Genomic DNA, 16,784 nt, shown 5'->3' with positions numbered 1-16,784 from the left:
CGTCTGTTTTCATTCTGTTGGGTTTATTAGCGACTATTGAAGCTTTGTCACCTCCTACAGAGTCTTTGGAGAGTGGGATTGAGCATTGGTGTAACACTTGGATTTTTCACGTCTGGTGCACAAAGAGAGAAAGCAGTTCATCTTCCTCCATTCTGCTCCACTTCCCACCCCTTAGCAAGAGGTGTTGCTTAGGGCCCGGCCCATAGTTCCATGCTCTTTAATCTCTAGTTGGCCCGGCTTCTTGTTTAAGGAGCATGGATTTACTTTTTCACTTACCAGGCAATTAATAATTGATGGTAACTATGCATTCACAGTCTGGCATGAATCCTATCAAAAAGCTTTACATTAGTAAGATGTTTATTCTTGGATGAATTACAGTCATTCAAAGTTGAACGCTGAGAAGACTGCGATAAAAAAAAATTGCAGTCACCATCCCAAATCTCTTCGGTTGAACTATTGGTGGCTATTCTTATTGGGAACTCCACTTCCTCCAATGAACAAGCACACAACTTAGATCTACCATTTGATAGGGCATCTTTCTCATCCCAGTAAATGAAACTTTCTGTATCATGCTTTTTGACACGCAAAAGACGTTGCAAAATTCACCACTTCTCCCAATCCGATATTGCAAAATCACTGTTCAAGCACTTCTGTAGTCCAAACTGAAATATGGAAATGCGGTCTGCCTAATAAACTATATGTGGAAATGCTTTAGTTGCTTTACCTAAATTTAGGTCTCCCTAGGCATGATCACTTCTGATCTTCTAGTTTCCTGGCAATGGCTCCCACTTTAAGGCCACGTTCTTTTAGAATCCATGCTCTTATGTCACAAGGCCCTGGCAATGATCACCCTGCCGATATTAGTAGGTATGTTCCAGCGCGATCATTAGGCTCTGCGACCTCTAATCTTCTGTTGCTCCCCCTAATCGGTGGCATCATCTTTCTCTTTCCTGGCAGCAAAACCATGGAACAATTTACTGCCCATAATTGGATCCATGTTTAAGCAACTCGCTTTTCATAACACTCTTTAAATCTGGCTCTCTGGATTACAGATATGTGAGCTGATATGGCCCTTCCATGTTCTCTGTAGCACCAGGATACCTAGCAGTGTTCATTCAGTGTTTCTGGTTTACAAATCGATTCCATTTGTTTACATTGTTTCAGTTGAATACGATGGACATTGGTGCCCTAGCACCTTTACTTAAGTATGTTCTGTTCGTTGGCAGGCTCTGTATCCAAACATTTTACCTTCTAAGTACAGACAAATTTGGCAACAGAAAATGAAGCACTGGTTGTGCGGGAGAGATGAAATAAAATCCAAATCAAAGGCAGGGGTGGTGTAGTAGGTTTTGAAAGGCAATGAGCACTATTGGTGGACGGTGCATGCGGTGTACCCGAGGTACGGAGAAAGAGTGGAGAAGTACATAGTCTGCTTTGTTGCTGTGGAGCCAATGTTGGGCTTTCTGTGCCTTGCCATGAGGTGTGTCTATGCTTCACACCTAAAAGTCTGATTGGCCATGTTCTACTCAAAAAGTACATCAACACGTAATTTACCTTGACAAAAGACCATAAGGTGATGCCTTACAGGAGAGCGTAGAATCGTATTGTACAAGGCACTGAGTGTTTACGGAGTTAAGACCCCAATCTGTGTCCACATGGGATTGTAATCTTCAGAGGGTAAGAACTGCTGACAGCAGAAAATAAGAAGTGAGATAAAAACTGATGCATCAAGACAGCAGCAAACCAGCATGCATGAGGGGTTAGCTGAAGTCACACTGGTTAAGGCTCACGGCGTCTGCAGTATAATGTGAAAATACACAATCTCATGAGTACAACCGAGTCAGCGAGAGACCATTCCTTCTCATCAGTTTATTATGAATCTTTGTGGGCCATATTTATCTGACCGCGTTACACCATTAAGAAGAATGTGATTCTACTGGTTTAGGCCATGGGGAAGTCAATGGTTTTGCGATCAGGTTTGCAGTTTGCGATAAAACCTATGTACAAAGAGGTTGAATCACAAATTCCCCATTTAAAGCAGGTCACACAACCACCTGCCTAATGAATGTTAATTAAGAAGTTTGCTATTAACGACCCCTTGCGATTGACTGCAAATGCAGGGATGATAGCCTGCAAGAGACCACAGACCAGCGTCCCACATTTCAAATGAGAAGTTCTTTTAAGAGACTGGTCCTAATTTAAATAAAATGTTTCAGTCTGGGAAGACACTGGGGTGAGCACGTTGTAGACACTGCTTACTCCAGGACCCTCCCCACAGAGTGCCAGACATAATAGTCATAGACCGCTTCCCTTAACAAATCTCTTACAAGTGCAGCTTTGGAGTCAGTAACTTTTAAATGGTTTTAAACCACAATTGTGATTACCAACTATTGATACATTGAATTGCTACCCACACTTAGCGAATTGGTAAAGCTTTTCTGGCCTGCAGTACACATTTGATGCATCCAGCGCCAAATCTATTGAATAATTTCTATTGAATAATTCGTTCAATTTCAGACTGAAAAATGTCCTGGAGACTGTGATGTGCAATACATAGCTACTGCTGCTATTCTAATGCAACCGATTCCAAACCAGCCACGTGCTCTGCATGGGAAATGGGATTCTAATCCAGGGATTTGCCATCTGTGCTGAGTTAGAAAATAAAATAAAAATGATGCTTGCAGCTCATCCTCGTCTCTTACAGATGTAGCTTAGCTGTTCTTTTTAAAGAATCCATGGCTTTTCCTGCCAGAATTAAATTGGAAGTGGAAAACAATAACGGGCTGAAGTCCAGTCATCCTTTTAGACTTGCCTATAAGTGATGAGAGAGAATAGACTCTCTTCCAAAAAGCTCATGTGTGTACATGAGTTAGTAAGTGGATGAGAGAATTCAGTGTACACCATATCTAGTATTCTGACACCTTGATTACAGTGACCTATACAATGACTGTCACTCATGCTCTGTTTTGACTTGTGTTGTTGTCTTGTTTTTTTACTGAAGGTAAGGCCCACTACCATGCCCATGACTCTCTGAGAACCGGCACAGCCGTGAGCCTGGCGATGGAGCTGAAGGTATGGGTCGATGGCGTACAACGGGTGGTGTGTGGCGTTTCTGAGCTGACTTCCTGCCAGGAAGTGGTCATCGCGTTGGCCCAGTCTATGGGTAAGTACCCCCTATTTGGGTTTTTTCAGAATGTATAATCTAAGCGAGAGTCCTAAATACCGGAGATTCTCTAGAAAGGCTGATTCCTCTGAGAAGTCGTTACGGCTGGGACTGACCCTGTCAGTCACATGACCGTACTAGCATGGCTGCCATCAACAGACCTACTGACCTTTCAAAGACAATGGCCAACAAAAGGATTTTAAGAGTTGTCGATAGTCCCATTGGTATTGTTGCATATCGCAGTTAGTCATTGTTATGGCATCCTAGCTCTTTCAATGAGTTGCAAGTTTGAAACGTTGGGTTGGAAGTTACTGCATATAAATCTTCTTAATATTTATATGCATGATCATTGGTTTTGCATGTGTGGGATGCAGTGCCGTAGCTAGCGGGAGGTCTACCCCGGGGCACAAATTTTGGGGGAGGCTGCCCCCGCTCTTACCCGCTGTCTCGGGGCGGCAACAGTGCACTGCGGCCGCCGCAGGTCACAGACACATGGACCGCCAAGAGAATGTATTTTGAGAGTTCTGTCTTAATGTGCTCTTTTTTTGCTTAGTTAATAGGACGTAATAGTATTAAGTTCTGTTGTGAGCATAGTGAAACCAAACTGTATTGTGTTCTTGTGTGCTGTGGTGTGTTTGTATAATGTTCTGCCTAATGACTAAGCCCATCTGAACAGATGAATACTCACAGATACAGGTTAAGTGGTATAAGAGCCTCCCTCCCTATGTTCAATTAGAAGATTGCATTGCGGTGAAAGAGAGTTGGCCAATAATTATTTTACGCTGGTGTTGCACATCTCCCACTAGCTCCCCCGATCCCACTGCAGTTGGTGTCTCTCCAAAAAGATGTCAGACTTATTATTTGGCTGCTCCTTCACTTTTGAGGTGATTTCTTTGAACTAGGGCAACTTGGCATGTATTTTTCTTTGCTGGGGTTTCCTCTGTACTGTGGATTGCTAGTGCAGGTCCAACAGGAACCCTCCTAGAATGGCTTCCTTTCTCTAGGCTATTTGGCTAGATGTTTCCTTTCATGAAAACTGTGTCTTATAAGAGAACATGTTTTCTATTTTTCTTTATTTAACTAGAAATGAGCTCACATTCTCCAAGGTCTGGGACGAAATTATTTCCGTTACAGGGTGTGGTCTCCTTTAAGTATGCCACTGAGGTAAAACAGAACACACTTCCAGCAAAAGGTTGGCTGTTCGAAATGGTGGGCTGTTCCCTTTCAGGATTCCCACCTCTCACAGCCCCACCTTCAGGTTGCCTGATCGAATATCTGACAAAAGTATTGTGTAGACAGAATATCGGCTTAGAAACATCGAGGACCAACATTTTAGAGAAGTTCAGTGCAAATAGGTAAGATTTACTATCCGTAACTCCAGATATACGTACCTGGAAGATAACATGTATATATTGTCACTGTACATATATGTGGAGTTAAAGTAAAACTTTGTTTACCCATAGAAACTTACCTTGACAATGTTTTTGTCCACTATTCTTGACACAATATTTTGACTGCAATGTGTGTTTGACTCAACATTTTGTCTAAACACCCCTTGTTCATGGGATAGTAATAGCACATTTCAATCAGTGCTCCTCAGAAGCTCAAGAAGCTTTGTGCATTCAGAGTTACTAAAAAACGCAAGACTTTTTCATCATTGAATTAAAAATCAACAGCACTTTCCTCCTGAGTATCCACTACATGGTGAGGTAGTATTTGCTGCACTCTAGACATTTGTGTTGCAGCACTGCAGTTTGTCTTTTAAGTTGTGAGAGTTAGGGGGCTGGAGGAGCAAAGATTATTTTTTCGAGTTGAGATTTGTGATTTTATTGCTAGCTTCGGAAGGCTTTGTTCCAGTTGTTAGGATGGGAATGCCCCCTTCATGTTAAGTGGGCTTGCACCCCTGCCCTGAATGACACAACTACATTTGAAAATGGAATCCCAACTGAAATGCTAACATATAGTGTTCACAGAGGCCTAAGCCTGTCCGTGGTTATTCCAGGGTTGAAAATCTGTTCTGTGAACTGTAGGGGTACACCAAGCATGCCCTCTATAGAGACATTAAAATACTATTACAGCATTGGGTTGTTGACATCTAGTGGTGGTGGCGCAGTTTTTGTGCATTATTACTTAACAACCAGTTTTCTGATTTATAAGTAATGAGGTACCAACTGGCCCACATACATGCCCTTAGATATGACATACAAACCCCTGGGCATACATCCTGTGTGTGTGTCATGCATGTGTCATAAAGTATGTGTGGTAAAAAGACTGTATTATGGTGATATTATGATTGCTGAGACTAGTGGTATCCATTTTGGCTCTCGTGGTCTGACATGACACAAAATGGGAACCACTGCTGCACCAGGAAGTGGAAGTTTATTGCCTGCGTTCCTGGACCTGAAGGCGCAGGGCCTTGGACACTGCCATATGGGAGTATGGATACAGGGACTTCCTTAGAAATTCTAAGACTACCTTTTAGAAATGGATTGGTGATTTGTCTTTCCTGAGCACTACCATTTGGTAGATATTAGACAGGGTGAGTCTGGTTCTGTTGTGAATGTTGAGGAAGTTTCTAGGCAGGACCTGTCTGGCCCTCTTTTTCTGACTGTTATTTCGGGAATGCTGATGGCAAGTGTGGGGTCTTCACACTTCATTGAGCCCGTTTTTTGGATACGCCTTCTTGGAGCCACATCATTACCTGCTGTGAGGACAATCATAATGCATAAAGGCTTTGTCTATGCTACATGGAATTTGAAAGGGATCCACTCCAGACCACTTCCTGGACTTTCAGACAGTGGACCAACTGCCCCTGCCTGGCTCCAGTGACAAGTTTTTGTTGACCATGAAAAGAAGTGGTCTTTAAAGAGCTGTTGTGAATTAGACCTGGGGTCTGCGTGATCTTCAGTGTCCAGAGGTGAGGGGACATCTTCTGAAGTCTGCGTAACTTGCTGGAGGTGCCATGGGTCTACCTAGTACCTAAGTGCCTGCTAAAAGGGGGAAGGGGGAGAGTCCTGGCCCTGCAGGTGGAGAGATTGTTCTGGAGCAAAAGCCCATCCATATTCCCATTATGTGGAGCACCCAGAATGTCCAATTTGTACCAGAATTGTAACCAGCACAGACTTAAGCTGTGAGAACTAACACATCCTTCCCTATGCCAACAGTGTGCCATCTCGCATCACTGCAGCATGACTCAAGCAACTAGTTCTGGTGACCGCTCAGCCCTCCACAGGGCTTGGTCGCCCCACTCACTGCTGCCGCTCCTGCCTGCCTTTGCCGCCTCCTGCCTGCAGATTCCTTCGCTCGCTGCCCGCTGCTCCTGGGAATTTCCCGCTGCTCCTGGGAATTTCCCGCTGCTTCTTGGAATCACCCTTGTCTACAGACCCCCGGGACAACGCACACAATTCAGCGAAGACATCACAGACTTCATCAGCCCGCACGCCCTCCCCTCCACCGACTACATCCTCCTCGGGGACCTCAACTTCCACCTGGAGAACAACAAGGACCGCAACACCACCGCCCTGCTGGAAAACCTCGCCAACCTCGGACTCAAGCAATTGGTCAACACCCCCACCCACTACGCCGGCCACACGCTTGATCCCGTCTTCTCTTCCAGCAAGTACATCACCTTCAGCCACGCCACCGGACTCCATTGGACCGACCACAGCTGCGTCCACTTCAGCTTCAAAAGATCCATGACCCACCACCACCCGCAACAGGTACCTCACAGGAATTGGAGCAAGATCACCGCAGACCAGCTCACCACCTCCCTCAGCCAGAGCCCACCCGCCAACACAACGGACCCCAACGAAGCAGCCCTCAACTTCACACAGTGGCTGACCGCCTGTGCCGACGACCTCGCGCCACTAAAGAACCCTCCCAGCAGACCCAGAAGCAAGAAGGCATCCTGGTTCACCGACGACCTCAAGGACTCCAAGAAGACATGCCGCACCCTCGAGAAAGCCTGGCTCCTCGACCGGACCACCGACAACATGACCGCCCTCAAACACGCTACCCGCAAGCACCACCAGCTCATCCGCACCACCAAGAAGAAATGCCTGAAGGAACGACTGGACAACAACGCCCACAACAGCAAAGAGCTCTTAACTATCGTCAAGGAGTTCTCCAACCCCAGCACCGGCACCAACGACATCACTCCGTCACAAGACCGCTGCGACTCCCTCGCCTCGTTCTTCCACCGCAAGATCGCCGACATCCACAACAGCTTCGGCGCCCCACCCACGCATCCAACCGTCTCACCAACGCCCCCCACCGCCACCCTTCGCACCTGGACCACGGTGACCACCGAAGACACCGCCCGCACGATGAACACCATCCACTCCGGATCACCGACCGACCCCTGCCCACACCACGTCTTCAACAAGGCCGACTCCACCATCGCACCCCAACTCCGGAACATCATCAACGCCTCCTTCAACACCACCACCTTCCCGGAGAGCTGGAAGCACGCCGAGATCAGCGCCCTCCTGAAGAAACCTACAGCGGACCCCACCGATCTCAAAAACTTCCACCCCATATCGCTCCTCCCTTTTCCTGCTAAAGTCAGACAGCTGACCGCCTTCCTCTAGACGAACGGATCCCTCGACCCCTCGCAGTCCGGCTTCAGAGCCAACCACAGCACCGAGACCGCCCTCATCGCAGCCACCGACGACATCCGGACCCTGCTCGACAAGGGGGAAACAGTGGCCCTCATCCTCCTGGACCTCTCCGCTGCGTTCGACACGGTCTGCCACCGCACCCTAGTCCAGCGCATCAGCAACATCGGTATCCAAGAGAAGGCACTGGAGTGGATCATCTCGTTCCTCGCCGGAAGAACACAAAGAGTCCGCCTCCCCCCGTTTCGCTCCGAGGCCACCGAAGTCATCTCCGGCGTCCCGCAAGGATCTTCACTCAGCCCCACCCTCTTCAAAATCTACATGAAACCTCTCGCAGCCATCGCACGCCAGCACAACCTCAACATCATCTCTTACGCCGACGACACCCAGCTGATCCTCTCCCTCACCAGGGACCCCGACACCGCCAGAACCTGCCTACACGAAGGGATGAAAGACGTCGCCGAGTGGATGAAGGACAGCCGCCTGAAACTGAACTCGGACAAGATGGAAGTCCTCATCCTGGGATCTTCGCCCTCTGCCTGGGACGACTCCTGGTGGCCCCCAGCCCTGGGCACCGCACCCAAGCCAACCGACCACGCACGCAACCTGGGCTTCATCCTGGACCCCTCCCTCTCGATGACCAGACAAGTCAACACCGTCTCCTCATCGTGCTTCAACACCCTGCGTATGCTTCGCAAGATCTTCTGCTGGATCCCGACCGAGACCAGGAAGACTGTCACCCAGGCACTCGTCACCAGCCGACTGGCCTACGGAAACGCCCTCTACGCCGGAACCACAGCCAAGCTACAGAAAAGACTCCAGCGCATCCACAATGCCTCCGCCCGACTCATCCTGGATGTCCCCCGACACAGCCACATCTCCAGCCACCTGAGGAACCTGCACTGGCTCCCCGTCGACAAGCGGATCACATTCCTGCTCCTCACCCACGCACACAAGTCTCTCCACGACCTGGGCCCCAAGTACCTCAACGACCGCCTGACCTTCTACACGCTCACCCGCCAGCTACGGTCCACCAGCCTCGCCCTCGCAGCCGTACCACGCATCCGAAGAGCCACCGCCGGAGGAAGATCCTTCTCTTACCTGGCTGCCAAGACTTGGAACTCCCTCCCCATCCACCTTCGGCTGACCCAGGACCATCTCGCCTTCAGGAAACAACTCAAGACCTGGCTGTTCGAGCAGTAGCATACCCCTCCCCCCAAGCGCCTTGAGACCCTCCCGGGTGAGTAGTGCGCTATACAAATGGCATGATTGATTGATTGATTGATTGCTCCTCATTATGTTGTGGAAAGCAAAGGCAAACAACAATGCAGAAGAAGTTTGCACGTTACGGAGAGTAATGACTGCTAGTTTGCGCTCAAAATTTGGATTAAGTGACCTGCGGGTTATCAAACATGTTACTTGCCTAGCCTGAAAGTGAGCTTGCATCTATGCCTTGATCTTGCCTTGACCTTTTATCTCTGCTAGAACACTGTAGATAATGAGGGTACCATAGGAGATGTTTTAAAAAACTGTAGATGGTGTGATGAATGTTTTACTTGTCTAGAGTCCAATAGTTGATTGTCGAATTCTGCCAATGAAGCCCATTAATGTGCTATTTTGTTTTGCTGATGTAGTAAAGCACTTTCTTGTGTCTGTTTGAGTTTCTCTGCCCCAGCACTACCTACCCCAAGAATCCATTGACTGCTTGCATCTCTGCCCTGTGAGTTAAGTACAGAAGGGGTCACTCGGCCCAGTTTGCAGACCTGTAGTGCGGTGGACCCCAGGACACCAAATGATCCGAATCACATAGTTTGTGGCACAATAACTCTTTTCTACCCTGCGCCTCCCCTCTCTGCTGGTGTCTTACACCCATGAACTTGAATGATCTAGTTTTAAAATGGCTGTCTACCCCTTCACAGGCCTTGAAACCTCTGTGACTTGCTTGTCATTTAATACAGCACTAAGCACACGACGTGTGTGGGTGTGCTCTACCTCCTAAACAGGATCTAAAACGAGTCTTTATCCACCCACAGGTCCTAGAAATGTGTGTCTGGGTTTCTGTGCAAGTGTATCGCATATATAAATAGAAGAAAGCTTCAGTTTTAGCTACATGCTGCTCCTGCTAAACTCTTCACTCGCGCTGGTTACCAGTAATCCAGTGAGGATTTTTTAACATCCCCTTAGAGGGCTGAGATCTCTGAGCAGAGTGAGTAGTCTTGTGCTCTACGGGCCCAGCTATGACGTGCAGCAGAAAGCGTAGACATGTTTCTTACGTAACAGGGTTTCATTGATGTTAAGCATGTTCTCGAAGGAGGGGAGCGAGAAGTATGAATTTTATTTTGGAGGAGGGGTTAAAACAAGGAAGTCTCCATCTTAATTGGGGAGGCATTTCACGTATGCTGATGACTTAAGTACCTTTTGGACAAGGTAAGCCCTTTTAAAATGTTACCTAGCCAAAAACTTGGATTTGTAATAAAAAGTAGATGTGCATGCTTCCTGGGGACGACGTGTGAAGTTAAGACACATTGCTTGGCAGGTCCCTTGGACGAGAAGAGCTGAATTTGAGGTTTCCTAACCTTCCTCTCCTCCCCCAACCCCTCCCCACCCACACACACACACGCTCACACAGCGTGCCACTGGAATTGCCGGCTAAGGTATCAAGAGGTTAGTAGACCAACTGGAAGAGAGTACTCTAGGTAGAGCACAGCCTCATGTGAGGGATTATATGCCAGCCCAACTGCTATTGGAAATTATCCTAAATGTCCAGACTTCCTCTGACTTATTTGAGATATTGTATAATAGGAGGCACTTTGGGTATCCGGAAATGAACCAAGCCTGGGGAAGGAGTGAAGCAACCCACCAAAAATGGTGTGGTCTTACTATGGGGAAGGTGCCAAAGATGGAAAGAAAATAATGCAAATGAATGTTACAGAGGAGGAAGTAAGGATAGGTAGCGTCAGCCTCCGCCCTTCCCTGCAGCCCAGGCGTCTGTCTCCTAGTGCGCAACCTAACCAAGGGTCAGGGAGAGTTTGGCACGTTCCCTTGCCTCATTTGCATGTTGTGAAACCCACACAGGGATTACCTCATCCAGGCAGTCCTGGCCGCTGTAGCGAGAGCTGTAGGGAAAGCCATGGATGTGTGCCGGTGTGCACTGGAGGACCAACTAACAGGAGAAAATAGTGATAGAAAAAAGTTGGTGAGCATGTACCCTATTAACCAGGCTGTGACCAGAACATTACCGGGGCTGCTTTAAGAAGGCATGGGCGGTGGGCAAAATGTGGCTGATTTTACTTTACAGAGGCCACTCTAGTACTAAGCGGTAGAGTATCGAGGATTCTACGAAGGATCTGAAGACCATGTTGAAATGGAGACCTCTACAGACAAGATGGTTACTTGGGAATAATCCAGCCTTTATAGAAAGAGTGTTATTTTTTGGGGGGGAGGCAAGGGGTGAGGGTCTTTCCTCAGTGCTATTGGATGCAGGAAACTACGGTTGACCTGTATCCATGTAGGCAGGACTGGGCACAATCCATGTTGTTACTTCTGTTGAAATCTAGACTACACGTAAAAGAATGCATCCATTTATTTACTCAAAGGCCAGAGTTGGCTACATGGTGGTGGTTACACGTTTTTCATAATAGAGCTTTGTTGAGGGCCCTAGATAATGGATTAGTGCAGTTGTTGCTGAAGACCATGTATGGGGTCCGTCATATTGCAGTATATAAAACACAGTCGGTCATCTTCATACCTAGATGCCACACGAGATGATGCAAAGCAATGAAAAATTCACACCCAAAATAAAGTTGATATTTTTGTTGCACTAGTAGCTCACAAGTACACTTGTAAATACATGTGGATGTTAGTACATTCAATCCTGGGGATGATGCTGGAACCGTTTTCTAGAAGGAATACTTTCTAAGTAAGCACAACCCTGAAGTAGGAAATGACCGGGATTGTAGTTTTGTCTTAATGACCATTTTCTCCTGGTCTTCCATGCAATGCTGCTAAGTGCGTGAGTTAAAAAACGAATCTCATTCTGTTACATTTTCTTTTTCTCCCACCAGGCCAGACTGGACGGTACGTTCTCATCCAAACACTGAGGGACAAGGAAAGGCAGCTTCTGCCTACTGAGCGGCCTTTGGAGTACCTTTCAAAGTGTGGACAGTATGCCAACGATGTGCAGTTTATACTGCGCCGCACAGGCCCCAGTGTGGCGGAGAGGCCCTCCTCGGACACCACGGGGCAGCCCCCCGAGAGGATGCTCATGAGGTCCAGCCTACCCCTCATGCCAAGGCCTGTAAGCACTGAGGTGACGCGGTCTAAAGAGCCTCGGAAAGCTCTCACCTTCAACTTGGGCCCCATGGGCTCGAATGAACTGTTGGCCAAGCAAAGGTTAAAACATCAGCAAAGGCATGGAATGGACTCTAAGGAGAGCAGCCAGTCTCCCCAGGTGAGCAGTAAACCCTCCAAAGAAACCAGCCAGCCTCCCAGGGTAAATGGACTATCTTCAAAGGAGAGCAGCACACCTTCCAAGGAGGATGTATTCAGGATGGTGCTGCGTCAGCAGGAGCGTCTGCAGTCCTTGGAGCTCCAGAATGACTCTGCCGGAGCAGATCTCCGGACCTGTGAGAACAGGGGAGGCGCAAAGAACCAGGATGAGCTGCTGTACCTGGAGCAGCTCATCCACCGCAACGAGTCGGAACTCAGCTATGAGGACTTCTGGCATGATGAGCTGCAGCAGGAGAGGGAGCTGGAGCGCGAGCGCCAGGGCAAGACGCAGCAGCTGCGCGCCACTGTAGAGGAGTACAAGCAGCGCATTCAGGAACTGACGTCCCAGGCGGAAGCCCTGGAAAAGGAAATTGAGCGAGTGCAACGAGAGAAGGTCAGCCCAAGCCCCGCTGAACTCCAGGACATGGTAAGCAGGATGAGGCGGGAGCTGGACTCCAAGACCAGTCAAAGCTTGCAGCTGGAAAGCAACATTTCCAACGTGGAGAAAGCCTTCAGGGAAGCCGAGAGGGCCCTTCAGGTAAAACCGAGTTTATTTTTTATAATGGAATTTAGATTATTAGCAATGTGACTGTGCACTGAGAGGAGTCTTGTTAAGGAAGCAGACATACAGAATGTGCCATGCTGAAGTGCTTAGGAGTTTAAAGATGCCTGGTAGCAAAAACTACTCGCATCACCTGCACCTCAAAGAGCCCCATCAGCTTCTAATCCACAAACCAGCACTCTTCCAACTCCTCTCACACACATACAAAGCGATAACCAACATTGGCCCCACTTACCTCAAAACCATATACATTTCCACAGATCTACCAGGCACTGTCCTCTCAGTCAACCTCCTACTCTGGCACACACCTTGCACACACAGAACCACATCCAGTGGTTGTGCCTCCTGCTACCTCACTCCTTATGCCTGGACGACCTGCCCCTGCCACCAGAGTCCTCTCCTCAGTTCTTGAATTCCGCAAGAAACTGAAGACCTGGCTGTTCATCTTGTCCCGGCCCGGTCTCGTCCCATATAGCTCCTTTAGCCCCATGAAATCATCCTGGGTGCAAAGCACGCCACACAAATACGCATAATATAACCAGAGTTGCATGAAAAAGAACTTCTACTTTTTAAATTAAAAAAACGATGTGTAAGGTGGGTTTGTAGAGCACTGCTGGTCACACGGGAGGGTATCCAGGTGTTAAAATGTAACAAAACTGTTTTATGCATGTTGAAAACAAGTTGCTTTTATCTAACCCTATTTTCTTCATATCTTTTTCTTGTTCCCCCTTTCTCTCACTCACTTGTTCTAGCAGTCTTTCACTGTCATTATCTTGTTCTCTTCGACACTGTTCTGTAGTTTCAATAGCTTAATTGGGAAGGCCTCGAGGACTGTTTCCGGGCCATCTGTTCAGATCCCCATATATGATTCGTTTTCATCTTTTTTATTCTCTTTGAGGTCGTTATTTACTTCCACCAGTTTTCTCACGTTCCCAGTTGTGCTATTTAATTGCAGCTTAGCTGAACCTGTAATAATGGAGGAGGCCAACAAAGCTTTTGGAGACCGCCTGTATTTTGGATGCTAGCAGAACCGTAGTTCTTATAGGCGTAAAGTGCACAGCAGTTCCTGGGCTTTTTATTGTTTGCATTTGAAGTCGAGGCTTCTTCCGGACAAGGCATGTTTCCGCTAGGCATCTTTTCAGAAGGCTGTTAAAGTTCAAAGTTTGGTGACGGGAAAGGGATGTGCCTTCGAATAAGTGTGTTTTATTGGTGAGCTCCATGTTCTTCGTCTTTGTGCACCAACATGACCCAGTTAAATCCTGGCACTGTAAGTGTGGAGGGATGTCTGTCCAGTCCAAGAGGGGCTCGCCCGGGCAGACTTCTAAGCTTTAGAAACTGAGGTCGTCTGGCTCACATTTAATGTACTGTGGCAAAGGGCTAAAGAACAACCTAGACTGCCAGTGTACATTTTCAACAACCTCTCAGTTGTGAGTTTGTGATTTCCAAGCTGGTTCAGTCCCGCCCTTCAGGAGCTTCTAAAGATGCCCACTTTGGGCAGAGTAGGAAGCTGGACGTAAGCCTCTGATGTCATTGGCCAATGGTGAGCCAGGGCACCACCATGACGAGAGGGCCAAAGTGGAGCCTGCACGTGTGACTGGTACTTTGAGGTTGCTGTGTTAGTTTACAAAAAGCACTATTGCAATTCCAAACACTGACCGTACATTTGCCTGACTCCAGTCAGTGGAGTAGGAAGAATGAAGTAAGTTTGGGTGCCGAACTCATGTATTTAAATAATGCACCGGGCATTTCATGTTCAGGTCCTCTATAGTGTTTCATATTCCAGTTTGCTTGTTTCACTATCTGCAGCGAGTTGCTGCTCTCAGTCCGTTTCCCACTGGGCAGTCTTAAACCTCAATGTCCCAGTGAGACCACTGTGGATAAGATACGAGGCAGGTAAGTCCATATCATTTGGTTGCAAACGTCAAGATACATGGCATGCGTTCTGAGGAGGACAGCAGCATCTGCATCGTACACACGTTTACCCATAAATATTGAAGGAACAGATTACTTCAGTTTTTGAGGACAAATCCAGGAAATGACCCGCCCGTGCTCTGACCCTGCCCATTCCTGATATCTTGACCATTGTACCGATCTCTCCCGCTCAGTGTCCCTCTGCACCCACCCCAAGCAGCAGAAAGTTACACTAAAATGAGCTAGGTTTGTGAGAAAAACGTATATTCGTTTATACCGCTTTGCAGCATCCAAACCCTCTACCTTGCGGTTCCCTAATGCCCTGAGTTTGGGGTGAACTGTTAATGATGCAGGCGGATTTAATTTTTTTCTTTCTTTGGGTTCTCCCACAGGCTAAAGAGAAACTCCCTCTTGCACTGTTTGTTCAGTGTCTAGTGCAGGCAAGGTGATGTCATCCCTTTAAAAGGTCAAGACACCATGTGATCTTAAACACATACAGTTTGAGAATATGGGTGGCGGCGTCTTTTTTCTCCAACAGAATATCAGAGCGTGCTTTCTGCATGCAAACCGCTGTGTGTGTTCTTGAACCCCCCTAGCATCATGCGGGACACCAAAATACCTGCCACACAACCAGCTCTGTGATCTGGCACGCTGCCCGCCAAGCAAAGGTTAGGGCGAAGAATGCTACCTGTGGACTGAAAGCAGGCCAGCGCCCCTTCAGTGTTAATGAGCTAGCTACTCTAAACTAATCAAATATGTCTAGACCAAATCAAAGATTAGTGTTGCCTTTGCTTTCACAAAAAGAGCCATAAAAGTCTCCGAATGGGAGGTGCACAGACAGCGGTGCAGTGCATATCAGCACTCCAAAGCTTGTAGCTGGCTGCTTATCGCTCTTGCATAACTCATCACAGGGTAACTGGCAGGATGGTATTTATTGGCATATATTGTCGTCCTCCATGGCATAATGATGCCCATCTTTAGCATAATTTTATTTGTTTTTACTTTTTCTGTAGTGTATAAAAATATATATTTTTCTTTTTCTATTTTAGTTCATTTCTTCCATATACATCAGTAACATGATTGATAGTACAGATTTCATTGATTTATAAAAAGTACAATGCATCATATCAAAAACATTTGTAACATTTACCTAGCTCAGAAAATTACATAATACAAAACATCACCCTGATATATACACATAAATCACCAGTCACACTTACACAATCATACAGGTTCACACTTATACTCGCGCGGTTTCTCAACTTGACAGACCACTACGAAGATTCGGAACCGGGTGTTGGATGGCTCCTTCACGCTCCGTAACATAACTTGTTACATCCAGTGACACCTACTACAGTGTCCACCCGGAAATTTATGTATTACCCGCTCAGACCTGACCACTATATGTATTAGAGAAAAATCCATATGAAAGCAAATTTTTGCATCAGTACCGTGCTCGTGCTCAAAGCTTACTGGCATCCATCTTTAAATAGAAAACGCGTGGACTGTTTCACTTTTAGACAGCTCTAATTCGACATCTAAGAATTAGGTTCGCCCTCCTTCTGACATCATACTGAAGTTCCATTGACATTCAAAATACCATCTTGTGCCCATGTTTATAAGATGATCAATATGGCATAAAGATTTTCAACTTTACCAACCAAATGCAGTGCAGAGACAACCCTGTGTGCAGTGCAGGTACCCTGTATACACACGCAGAAGAAAGAATAAAACTCTTTCTACCTTGGTCCTGAGGAAGGTGGTCCTATCCCACCGAAACGCGCGTAGACCTGGCGTATAACTACACACAAACAACAACTGTGTTACCTCATTTGTAGGATCTGATTTTGATTGGGAGAAGACTGATAGTAGTATAAGTGTGAACCTGTATGATTGTGCAAGTGTGACTGGTGATTTATGTGTCTATATCAGGGTGATGTCTTGTATTATGTAATTTTCTGAGCTAGGTAAATGTTACAAATGTTTTTGATATGATGCATTGTACTTTTTATAAATCAATGAAATCTGTACTATCAATCATGTT

The 16,784-nt window shown here is 47.0% G+C and overlaps 1 protein-coding gene across 5 annotated transcripts in view; it reads left to right on the top strand.

The window, feature by feature from the left end:
- RASSF7 (Ras association domain family member 7) overlaps positions 1 to 16,784 on the top strand; it is a 146,940-nt gene that overhangs the window by 114,277 nt on the left and 15,879 nt on the right. For all 5 annotated transcript variants that reach the window (XM_078682833.1, XM_078682832.1, XM_078682834.1 and 2 more), the window contains 2 exons: positions 3,002 to 3,163; positions 11,844 to 12,805. In XM_078682833.1, the coding sequence (XP_078538959.1) occupies positions 3,061 to 3,163; positions 11,844 to 12,805 (1,065 nt within the window). In that variant the 5' untranslated portion in view covers positions 3,002 to 3,060. The remainder of the gene's footprint in view (positions 1 to 3,001; positions 3,164 to 11,843; positions 12,806 to 16,784) is intronic.

Source organism: Lissotriton helveticus, chromosome 3_1, assembly GCF_964261635.1.
Source record: "Lissotriton helveticus chromosome 3_1, aLisHel1.1, whole genome shotgun sequence".
Taxonomy (NCBI): Eukaryota; Metazoa; Chordata; class Amphibia; order Caudata; family Salamandridae; genus Lissotriton; species Lissotriton helveticus.
The sequence above is the reverse complement of the archived record's forward strand: the minus strand, read 5'-3'. Positions and strand labels throughout refer to the sequence as shown.